The sequence below is a fragment of the Megalobrama amblycephala genome, linkage group LG17 (assembly GCF_018812025.1).
Source record: "Megalobrama amblycephala isolate DHTTF-2021 linkage group LG17, ASM1881202v1, whole genome shotgun sequence".
Lineage (NCBI taxonomy): Eukaryota > Metazoa > Chordata > Actinopteri > Cypriniformes > Xenocyprididae > Megalobrama > Megalobrama amblycephala.
This window is the reverse complement of record NC_063060.1, coordinates 22095132-22107911: the sequence shown is the minus strand read 5'-3', so window position 1 is coordinate 22107911 and position 12780 is coordinate 22095132. Positions and strand designations below refer to the sequence as shown.

Genomic DNA, 12780 nt, shown 5'->3' with positions numbered 1-12780 from the left:
GGTGGATCTCGTGTGAGTGACAGGTTGACCCGCCCTCACGGCAGTAAACACGTAATTAGAGAAGAAAAGAGATGTCGCTGCAAGAGGGAGGGGAAGTTATTTTGATTTAACATTGCGAGGAACATGAATTTAAAAATATATATATATGTGTACGGATAAATCTTTTACAATAAACACTGCAAAATTTAATTAAAAAAAAAAACAAGATTTGTCAATTTTGATTTCATGGTGACTTTAAAGTTGTACTTGCGCACTACCCATGTTTATCAAATTGTACTAACATACATACTGTATACATTGAACAACACATTGAAAGCATGTCAAGCTGGGAAACTGTGATTATATTTTATTCTGAAACTGCATATTGTTTAAACTGAAAATTCTAACAGCAATTCTAACAGCTTGAGCCCAAAGTTATTTCTGTAAATTTCTCCTTTTTGCTGACACTTACAGTTCTTCTCATAAGTTTATATATGTCCCTTGCAGAATATGCAAGATGTTAATAATTTTAACGTAATAACAGGGATCATAATGGCAACACAGTGTATTAAGAGCTTGGGGTTGTAAACTTGTGAAGCATTTGTTCATTTGTGTAAATTCAGTTTTCTTTCAGATGAGACTGAATATCTAAAAGAAACAACTCTCAAACATGAAATATCACAGTTTGACCATTTCTTTGGCCTGAAATACCAGATATTTTATCATCCGTTGCACTGTATTTATGTCTTCACACCAGCGCCACTGGTGTGGCAACGGCTGACAGGCTCCAGGTAGCATCATCCATATGAGCTTTAAAATAAACACACATGAGAGCTGACCTTTACATGAGACAAATGAAGCAGCAGATCCGCTGGACTCACTCATGACCTGATTACTGCTCACCGCCGCTGAACGCCACATCCATGACAGGAGGCATCCATCTACTAAACCACCACAACTCACATCCACTCCTACACATCCATATGCCAGCACAAAGAGCTCTGCTGCACTACCATGTGCAAATCAGATTCATATATACATTATCCAGCTGGGTTGGCTTTCATAGCACATAGAAAAATAAGGGCAGGGACACATTAAGCCATAATGTGTCCACATAACGGATATTTGAAAAGTGATGATGATCTCTGGGAGACATTTTTAAAGAGCTGGAATCTTATATCTAAACTTTATGAGCTAGTGAAATTCATTACATTAAAATTCAGTAATTGTTAAGTGCTGATACATTTAAAAGGGGGTATAATGCTATTTCATGTATTCTGACTTATTTGCACTGTTAAAAAGTTTTAAAACATGAGTTGGACGTATGACGGAGTATTTCTGTTCCAAAAATTTTCTTCCAAATCGTCACAGGTTTCGGATTTTTTTTCGAGTATCGACCTGAGTGACGTCAACGGGGGCATAATTCCTTGTACGGGCACTTCTCCCGGAAGGGCTCACGCACGCACGTCGACCAGAGCGAGAGAGCAAAAGCATGTCCATCAACGCGCGTTTGGCTTTACGTAAGTCGTCGGCGGCGCTGCACAGGTCACAGGACTGCATGAAATCAAAAATGTCACCAAAGAAGTGTGTTTTTGGTTGTTTTGGCATTGATGCGCTCTCGATATCTGTTATTAAAATAACCATAGAAACTGATAGTTACAATCACTTTTTTATTGGTTAAAATTAATGGAGAATATCTGTTTTTCTGTGGCTGCTTGAGCCCTCAGGATTGGCGCTTATGGTTTTATAAACAAGGCCCAGTTCCACGCTGGGTTTACAGATTGCTTGAAACTGAAAGATGGAGTGGTCACAACGATAATGATCCCGGTTATGAGTCAGAACCGCAAGTGGTGAGTAAAACTGCTTCAAATGTCTGTTTTGTTGGCAATAGGCGCCTAAGTGCATATAATGTAAACAACACGAACGTAGTGAATTAATAAATTCATTATTCATCATTCATACGCTACATTCAATATAGTGATTCAAAAGTTATCCATGGATAATGCGATGGTGTACTGTGTGTTTAAATTAAGTTTTATTTAACTAAATTCGGGAGGCGCACGTTCAGGTAAATCAACCAATCAGTGCAAGAGGAAGCCGGTATATAAGCCGTCTCTCACCTCTCTCCCATGAGTTTCACAGCATCCCTCCACCACCCCATCACCTCACTCTTGGCTGGTTTCTATCCCAGTTAAGGAGGGGGAGTACTCTGGGTTCGGGCCAAATTGCAAGCTCGGAGCCCTCCCCCAGACAGCATGCCATATATATGCATAATTACTATACAAATTACTTTTTTTTTTATTTCATGTACGTGTAAACTCGTGAAATACAGTTGTTTAGCTGACCATTGATAGCTTGCAGACGATCTCTACACAAAAGCTGCACGTTCTCGTGACTCTAGCTCCACTTACAGGATACGCCTCCAAGCGCTCGGCTGTTTTCGGAAATACTCGGTTCAGCGTATGTATCTTTTATAAATATGATTAAACTAAAGACTTTTTGGAGATATGAAGGATGCACTACTACTCTATAGGTAGTATACTCTATATTCTATAGGTAAGATTAACATGAGATTGGCAGAAACTGTGTGTGATACCACCCCCCAACCCCCCACCCCCTTAACAACTACTGCTGGTAGCTTCAGTCGCATATTCATCACCACTTTTCAAATGAAAAGGTCAATATTGGCTGAAAATACACACAGATATGCGCTTCAACATTCAAAGTATAAATATTCAGTTATGTTGTTAATAATAATCAAACAGAACTAATAAGAAGAGAAAAATACTGACTGTTCTTGTCTGGATAACTAGTAGCTTTAATCTATCTAATTTAATCTAAAGTTAATGTACTGACAACCTTTGAGCACTTTTCTGTCTATTGCTTGTAATGGGTTTCTTTTTTCTTCCTCTCTATTCTTAAAAAATGTTTGAAGGCTTTTAATAATTATTCATTTGCATCAATATTTAACTTTTTTAATATGCATCAATATTTAACTTTTTTTTTTACTTTTTTACATTTTTCAATATGACAGCTTTGTGGGAGAAATATTATAAAATGATATCCAACATTGGTCATTTAAAATGTCATGTTTCTTGACTTATTATTAGCATTTTTATTATAAGTAATATTATTATTATTATTATATTATTAGCATTTAAAACTGCACAATTCTTACACATGGATTTTTTTATTATTATTTTATTTACTTTCCTTTTCTTTTTTTTGACCAGCAACTGGGTCATTGACTATTTAGCCTTAGTGGAACCTTGTAGATTCCTTGTATTTCTTTGAAGTGTCTTGTGTGGAAGTTCTATGACAGTTTAACGTGTTGCTTACCTTTACATCAGCTGATTTAGATGCTTTAAACTACTGTAAATCACTCACCACATTGATTTTACAAATACACAGATTTTTTCAATGCTGAAAGAACAGAATAAAACATTACCGTTTAAAATAGCAGACTGCCTGTGGCTCTGTTGCTCTTCTGTCACATTGTCTTCTACTGTCACAAAGAAAGAGAATTTGACTATTAGCTGATGTCCTTTAAAGCCCATAGCAGAAAGCAGAAAAATCCATATTTGTTGACCATTAATATCGATGGGCACGCAACCCCCTGTGGTGCTTCCCCAATGTCTATGATGGTTACCGTATTTTGGTTGATATGATTTCTAAAAAAAAAAATCCTTACATTTTCCTATACAAATGGCACCTTTTCAGAGAACATTGTAGCCTACACACACAGACCTAAAACAACTTTTTTTTGCTTTTTACCAGTACCAATGTCTTTCATCGACAGAGTTTGTGCTTCAAAATGTCTCTGCCATTTCATTACAGCCTCATTCTCTACCCATTAAACAGGAGATGTTCCTCCTGTATGCCAGGTGTACGGAACTAAATGGATTTTATTAGCAGGAGGAGAACAAAGACTCCCACCTGCTTCATGAGAAATGAAGCTTTCTGGGAGGAGACTTCATCTCTACCCCTGCGGTCTCCATTATACCTCCACTATCTGCACTTTCATTTCCTGGCACAGAGGAAAGGGACGCCTGACGAGACCTCCCCGCTGGTCGCTGGCACTGACTGACAGTGCAGAACGCTGCTTTGAAAAGCACCTTTAAAAAGAAGTCCTCCATTTGACACAATAGAAAGCAAAAGGAAGGCTTTCTGGTCAAGCACAAAGATGCATCGAACAAATGATCCAAAACAAAGTTCATCTAAATGCAAAAACATAATTTAACTTAGTTACTTGCCATTCGGTCTTCCTGTAGAGTATACAGAAGAATCTGGCAGTATATTTCAGACTGAAAGACTCAGCCTTATTTCAAACTACTTTTGCATCCAAGATCTTTCAGTATTAAGCGTGTTCCTTAATTTAGCTTTAAGGAAAGCAGTGTCATGCATTTTGCGAAACAACATTGTTTTGTTTGTGTTTCAGCTCTGTACAGATGAATATGTTTCTTTCCCATAACTAAAAGAGAGAAAGGTTATCCTATTGCTTATAAAACATTCACTACTCGGCTTAAGAGATATAACCATTTTAGATGGAAAGGATCTCAAGCTGACTAGCTGAAGACATTACTGTAGCTATACCCATTAATAGACACGGTATTTCCTTGATAAATTCCAGCACAGCGCTACAACAACCATAAAGAAACAACACTTCATAATAGATAATGCTTTACAATTACTTCTGTTAGAAAGCTACATATACTTACCTGTTGAGTAATAAAAGCCATCATTTACACGTTGCTTTTACAACATTTCAAATGCCTCAGTTCTTGCCATCTCTGAAAAGCCAAGCTAATGTTGATTCTTGTTTTATTACAAGCTCGGTCACATTCTCTTTGGCTCTGTTCACACTGTCAGTTGTGGCAATGGCGTTGCGTTCGTAGGGATAAGTCAAAAACAACAACAGCAACCACAACATGGAGGGGTTTGCAATAGGGATGTTGTCTTATTTATAACAACACAATGTGTAGCCACCTCACTGGACTACTGAATCTTATAAGACAGTAGAAGAAACATAGGAAGCAGGTATGCGTGGTTTTATTCCATGCTGTCATCTCCACCGGTTTCAAAACATATCTCTGTTATATTGTCATTTTCTACTCGTCTGGGACTTTGCAACAACACAACCTTGTTTCTGCAGTGACTTTTAGATTTGATTTGGTCAGTCTGAACGTAGCCTTTTTGCCAAAAGACTCTCCTCTGTTCGGCCTTGTTTAAAACGGGTGATTCCCTGGAGGTTCAAGATTTAGCCACTCCATGTCAACCTTTTTTTGCTCAATGTAACAACTAACCTATGCCACTCCCACACCAGACAAGTGTCAAAGTAGCCGGAGCAATTTTTCTCTGTTGACAGATATGACCAGATGCACGTGCGAGTGACATATGTACGCAATTTCCTGTGAAAACCATCCCGACAGGTCTAAAATATAAACACTTATAATACTCTTACCATAGTAGAATCAAGGTAAGACAAAATGTTTTAGAGGAAGGATTCATGATGTATTGACTCTATATTTAAATATTTAAATTTAATTATTATTTGATTATTTGATTATTTGTATTTTGTTGATTTTGAACAAAAAAGTTATTTAGCGTACCTTTATGTTCATTTAACCTAAACGTGAACACTATTTTATCACTGTAAGAAAGTGATACCTTCTAGACCTGTCAGCACAAACTGTATTATAAAATGACAGGAAAAATCCAGCAATTTATCATTACTTCTAGAGGTGTAATGAGGCAATAGTTTTCTCAAATAATCAATTAATCCTTTAACTGCATCTATCTTGACTTTTAATTCATGAATCATTAATTTCAGTCAATAATCCATTTAAAATATTAAGAATGCAATGCACTGTGATTCAATAAAGTTACACACTACTCAAAAATACATAAATATTCAATTATGCAAGCACACTAGGTTATATGTGTAAATTAGCGGAGACATGGCAGAAACATTCTTTAAAGAGTCACATAGCATTTCTGCACAAGTCAATTTTGGGATATTGCATGAAAATGTTGGGTAAAACAATAAGTAATTGTTCATTTGTACTAGAATACATTTAAAAAACAAAACAAACAAAAAACATGATCTCTATTTACTTGGCTACTATCAGTTTTTGGGATTGACAACCACATTTACTTCCATGTCTGAGTCTCGAAATGTCCTGTTCAAACAGCAACTTATAGTAGCGTCTCAAATACTGTCTGTATGAACTGCAACAGGAATCAAGCTCATATTTTCTTACCAGTAGCCATATACCATAGACCATTGAAGTTAAGCAGAAAGTCATTACTCAATAGGCACAATAAGGACAGTGACAACCCTGTTTAATGACTTTTTATGCTTCCTAATGATAATGATAATCATTATATTTTAATGTAACATCAAAAGTTAATGAGCTCTTCATCACGGACCACTAACAGTAAAACTGCATCTATAAACATTCTCTATGTATGTCAACTGGAATGCCTAAAATAGCATTGTTGTATCATCCAATGGAAAATGGTAAAGAAACTTAACACACAACACAATATTGAAGAATGTAAGTTAGACAACGCCAGTAAATAAATCAGAAAGATGTATCTCTGCACGTGTTCCAATCACATCGGCACACCTTTTTATGCACAATAGACAAAAAAAAATCTAAAAATCTAAATCTACATTCTAAATGTGCATAAAAAAACAATACAAAAATTCTATATTGCTAATACATAAAACTAATCATGCAGAGTTTTAATATAATTTATAAGAAGGTCTGTCTGAAAACTCGATTCTGATTGGCTTAAAGGTGTGTTCAAATCATTTAATGCACAGGTAGTTCCAGTCAGTTTAATCGCTGTTCTATATTAATGCGCTGCTTTCATTGAAGCACACACTCACACACACACACACACACACACTCAAACTGGTGTATGAGGTTTAAAGGGATTCTACATGGATGTAATGGGTTTCATACTATACAAACTGTATATTTTACCCCCTTACACGAACCCTAGCAGAATGTTAGTCATAACTCATGGAAATAACCAAAATAAAAGTCAAATTTTGGACTGCAAACATCAATGTCAGCTTTAACTTGCCAATGTTGCATTACATGATTTTAATGCACTTTGCGTTGTTTCTTTCTAAATCGTGTAATGCACACCTGGCCGTGGATTATTCCTTATGTATACAATGTATGCATTTAATAATTTATAAGGGAAATATGTGTAAAGCAGACGAATAAAATAAAGACACTCTCATTTATGGCAATCAGAGAGGAATATATCACAGCAAATGCTGCAAACCACAGTGAAAGACAGACAGTGTGTGTGTGTGTGTGTGTGTGTGTGTGTGTGTGTGTGTGTGTGTGTGTGTGTGTGTGTGTGTGTGTGTGTGTGTGTGTGTGTGTGTGTGTGTATCCTCACAAAGATGTTAATTTTTTTAAATTCTTGTCCTTTCTTGACATTTTTTGGTCGCCATGTGGAAAACTTTATAAATAATATAAGTTATGTTTTTTGAAAATGTAAAAAAGCAGAAAGTTTTCTGTGATGGATAGGTTTAGGGGTAGAGTTATGTTTAGTGGATAGAATATACAGTGTGTACAGTATAAAGATAATTATCTCCATTATCTGGAAAGTCCCCATAAAACATGAAAACCTATGTTTGTGTGAGTGTGTGGTGTGTGTGTGTGAGTGTGTGCATGTGTGTGTGTAATGCAGATTTATATCAGCTCTGAGTAAATGTCAGCATGAAAGAAGAAAGTGTTTGCATACGAGCAGATGATGTATATGATGTATGTCTTTGGCCTGTGGACATTCATTCCCTTAAGCAATAACGCTGTCATCCTTATTATATATATATATATATATATATATATATATATATATATATATGAAATCTCTTCCTCAAAATCGAACACACAGCTCATACTGTATTTAATCTATCTTCTGTCTCCATGACAAGGCAGGGTTTTACACACCGGAACACCAACACCTTCACTCAACGCCCACCTCAGTGACCCCCATCACCTCTAGTGGTGTGGTCTGACACTTTTATAGGCCTACATATTTTCCTTCATTACACACACTTCACTCATCCAGTTGCAGAGCTTTTTCATTATGAACAGAGCAATTAAGAAGTCTGGGCAAGTGTCTCTTTACAGCTCAAACAGCAGAGCATGGCACTATAGCAACTCCAACATATGGGTGAAATTACCAAGGTATGTATGTATTGCTAATTTGCTACAATATAGACATTGAATAAAAGTGCCAAATGTGTGTATGTATATATTAATAATATTATTATTTCATTAATAATAATAGGATCCTATGCACTCATTGTTTACATTCATGTTTTACACTGTACTTATTAAAAAAAACCTGCATGCAATTACAAATGTAATTGATTTCTGTAATTACATCTATAATTATGATGACCTTGACCTTAAACCTACCTATACCACCAAACTTTTGCCTAGCTTTACCCACATCCACCTCATAGCAGCACAAGTGTTTTGCAATACAACATCAACACAGTAAGTACACTGCACCTAACAAATGTTATTTTATTTGCTGTATGTACTAGTTAAAGGCACCTAATATAAAATATGACAGATTTTTTTTATCCAATATATCAAACCAATATATAAGGTCCCACTTTATAATAGGTGTCTTTAACTAGTTACATAAAAATATAGTGTTTGATACAATGAACTTATTGTGTTCATATTATTTTTCAAACTATTTTGCTGTTATTGAGGTGATACGGGTAAGATTAGGATAGGTTTCATACTATGGGTAGGTTTAAGGTTGAGTTAAGGAGCAGCAGTAGGGTTGACCGTAACTAATCAGTTACGGATGTAGACGCATATACAGGCATTTTTTTTTAAAGTACAGTATAAAAACATGTAAACAAAGTCTCTGTATAAAATTATTGGTCCCACTTTATATTAAGTGGCTTTAACTACTATGTACTTACATTTAAGTTAATAATTTGATACAATGCACTTATTGTGTACATACATGTTTTTACATTGTACTTGTATTTTAAAACACCTGCATGTAATTACACCTGTAGTTAATTTCTGTAATTACATTTATAATTACACTGTTGACCCATCCTTTACACCTTACCCCTACCCTTAAACCTACCCATACCACCAAACCTATCCCTAACCTTACCCGTATCCCACCTCAATAGCATCAAAATTGTTTTGCAATTCAATATGAACCCAGTAAGTACATTGTACTTATTTTTAATGTAAGTACATAGTAGTTAAGGCCACTTAATATAAAGTGGGACCAAATTATTTTAACTGTTAGTAGGTTAAGATGGGAGAAGAATCCCCTCAAAAACAATGTGCATTAATAATTACATTTAACAAATTAAACTGCATTCAAAATTGTGTTTTGACAATTACTTGACAAACTAAATAACCAATGACAGACAAAGCAGAATCCAAATAAAAGAGATTCATCTTAAAGGTAAATATATTCTATAACTTAAATACAGGCATATGAATATTGACAATACATGTTTAATTGCCCATATTTTAATTGAAGATATGTCATAATAACAACACTGTGAATTCAAATTGATTGATTTCACTCAACGAGCCTATAGATTTTAATGAATAGCAAAGATGAAATGTGCATCTAACTCATGTAATTTTTAAATAATAATCCCATGAATTACAATACGTTTACAATTAAATACAATAACACTATAACAACAAGCCACTCGGGGTCTCCTTTGCCAATTCTGCCAAATGAAAAAAAAAAATTACTCAACAAAATTTAAAACATGAATGTGTCCACAAATCCCTCATTAACAAATAGAAACTAAACTTTAATATTCAACTTGATAGATCACTATTTTCCAGAGACCTATCTTATCTTGTCTTGTGTGCCATTACCTTATCCTACCCTACATAGTAAAGACACTTAATATAAAGTGGGTCCAAGCATAACGTGTACCAGCAACTTTGACTCCTTTGTGAAACTGTAATGTGGGCAGCATTACTTTATAGTGCTCATTCAAAATGTCAAAATTATTTAATAAAACAGAATACCTGTCTGATAAACAGAGATGACAATAACTTAAAATAAAAATAGGTCCCACTTTATATTAAGTGGCCTTTTGCTGCTATTGAGGTGGGATACTGGTAAGGTTAGGGACAGGTTTGGTGGTATGGGTAGGATTAAGGGTAGGGGTAAGGTGTAAGGGATGGGTCAACAGTGTAATTATAAATGTAATTACAGAAATTAATTACAGATGTAATTACATGCAGGTGTTTTTAAAATATAAGTACAATGTAAAAACATGTATGTACACAATAAGTGCATTGTATCAAATGATTAATTTAAATCTAAGTACATAGTAGTTAAGGCCACTCAATATAAAGTGGGACCTAAAAATAAAAAAATGTCTGATTCACCCCAGTGTGTGAGTTTGTTTGCAAGCAGAAATTATTAAATCCATTGCGACATATGAAGAATAACATTGCCAAACATTCAGGCTTAGTGATAATATCATAAACAGATCTTAGATGCAAGGTTGGAACACATCACAACAACAAGAGGACAGTACTAGTGAAATATTATATGGTCAAACGATATGTCGTAATGTTTATCCTGGTAAGCACCCACTTTCATGGTAGAGCTCAGCCACTCCAGTCACGTGATGTGTCACTCTAAACTTGCATGCCAATTTAATATCCAGATCGTATATCATCTCTTATACACCACATTTCGTCCTGAACTAGCCTATGCAATGAAAGCCACAGGCATAAAACACAGGACAGAATGGCTTGGACTTCTACTTTCCGCTGCTCTTTGTAAATAATCACATTCATTAAGTAGTTCTTAAAGCAAACCTTCGGGTTTTATAGTTGTTCATGAATCTCGCGCATTCAAACGAACCCCTATTTGCGCACTTTAATAGTGATCACGCCGCTGCCTGTGGAAAAAACGGTATTGTATAACACAAGCATACCACGGGAAGGTTTTGACATCCTACAAAATTCTGTATTCGTTTCTCGAAACCCCGTTATGCAGGAGGATCACTTACCTTTCAGAGCTCTTGGTTTGGCTTGTTTGCGACGCGACATCCTACAGAAACCCGCTGAAGATCACACATCTATAGGATATCTATCTCCTCTATATGTGATCATAAAGCTCATTCACTCTAACACGAGATTACATTGTACATTCGAGGTAAAAATCACAGTGGTGTTGGTCAATTCCAGTTGGTCTAGCCTATCTGTTTAGAGCAACTGAAGAGTTAAAATGTCATATCCATCTACTAATATCGCGCTGTAAATTCATATACATGTTTGATTTTATCTGTTATAAGTGCGCACGACAGACCTCAAACGCGTTGTAAATGATCGAAAAAAAATCTAATAAAGCGAAAAACGATTAAAAAATAATTCTTTCCTTACAATGCCACGAACTAAAGACTAATTGAGACTGTCAAATTTCTCATTTCATCTGAGAATCAGGACTGAGTCAGTTTTAAAAAAAGAGTCAGAGAGGAACATGCGAGCTCCCTCCTCATCACCAACCTGCGAGGTCTCGCTCTGCGCTGTCGCTCCGGTAGTCCACATAATAATGGAAAATGGAAGCGAGGCCCCCAAAGCCATGAGGACGGCTCCAGAGGGGGCCCCATCCCCGCGGGGACGCGCCCTGTGCGTAATCACGGAGGAAATCATTGTCAGCCTGCTGCTCTCAAACACTGACAGAGAGGCATGATTAAAATCCGCGGGAAGTCGGCAAGATCTGGCGTCTGGATCATGGAGTCTCCGGATCCGGAGCCCTGGACTTCTGTCGCGTCTTATGAAGGAGGATTGGTCCCCCTTCTGGTAGACAAGACTCAACGTATATAGACGTGGCTCTGTGAGAAATGTACATTCAGATATAGCCATTCGAACGCATAGGCTAACCATTTTACATTTTTCAGTTGTGTATTACATTTAAAATAGGATATTAAAGTAACCTCCATTGGGTTACTGAATCGTTTTATGGAAATGTTTAAAGATTTTTCACACTGAGCTCAATTTTTGGTTGGGAATTTGCAATAAACATCTGATGCATACTGCACACAAAACCTGAAAACACTTTCTGTATTTAGTAAGATCTAATCCGATGGCTCAGTGAGGCCTGCATAGCCAGCAATGACATTTCCTCTCTCAAGATCCATTAATGTACCAAAAACATTTAAATCAGTTCATGTGAGTACAGTGGTTCAATATTAATTTTGCGCCAATTAAAAATGCGCCAAAAAAACAAAATAACGACTTATATAGTGATGGGCAATTTCAAAACACTGCTTCAGGAAGCTTCGGAGTGTTATGAATCAGCGTGTCGAATCATGAATCAGATCACGTGTCAAACCGCCAAACTGCTAAAATCATGTGACTTTGGCGCTCCGAACCGCTGATTCGACACGCTGATTCATAATGCTACGAATCTTCCTGAAGCAGTGTTTTGAAATCAGCCATCACTATATAAGTCGTTATTTTGTTTTTTTGGTGCACCAAAAGTATTCTCTTCGCTTTATATTATTAATATTGAACCACTGTACTCACATGAACTGATTTAAATATGTTTTTAGTACATTAATGGATCTTGAGAGAGGAAATGTCATTACTCCCTATGCAGACCTCACTGAGCCATCGGATTTCAACAAAAATATCTTAATTGCGTTCCGAAGATTAACGAAGGTCTTACGGGAACGAACGAAAACGAAATGAGGGTGAGTAATAAATGACATTATTTTTTTATTTTTGGGTGAGCTAACCCTTC

At 36.1% G+C, this 12780-nt stretch overlaps 1 protein-coding gene across 8 annotated transcripts in view; it reads right to left on the bottom strand.

Moving 5' to 3' along the window:
• Positions 1-11694, bottom strand: part of LOC125249942 (zinc finger protein 521) — a 121421-nt gene extending 109727 nt beyond the window's left edge. For 2 of the 8 annotated variants that reach the window (XM_048162189.1, XM_048162191.1), the window contains exons 1-2: positions 11045-11534; positions 3428-3484 (exon numbers count right to left, since the gene is read on the bottom strand). In XM_048162189.1, the coding sequence (XP_048018146.1) occupies positions 3428-3484; positions 11045-11084 (97 nt within the window). In that variant the 5' untranslated portion in view covers positions 11085-11534. The other 6 variants (XM_048162195.1, XM_048162196.1, XM_048162193.1 and 3 more) reach the window with 5 other exon arrangements.
• Positions 11695-12780: the final 1086 nt, after the last annotated feature.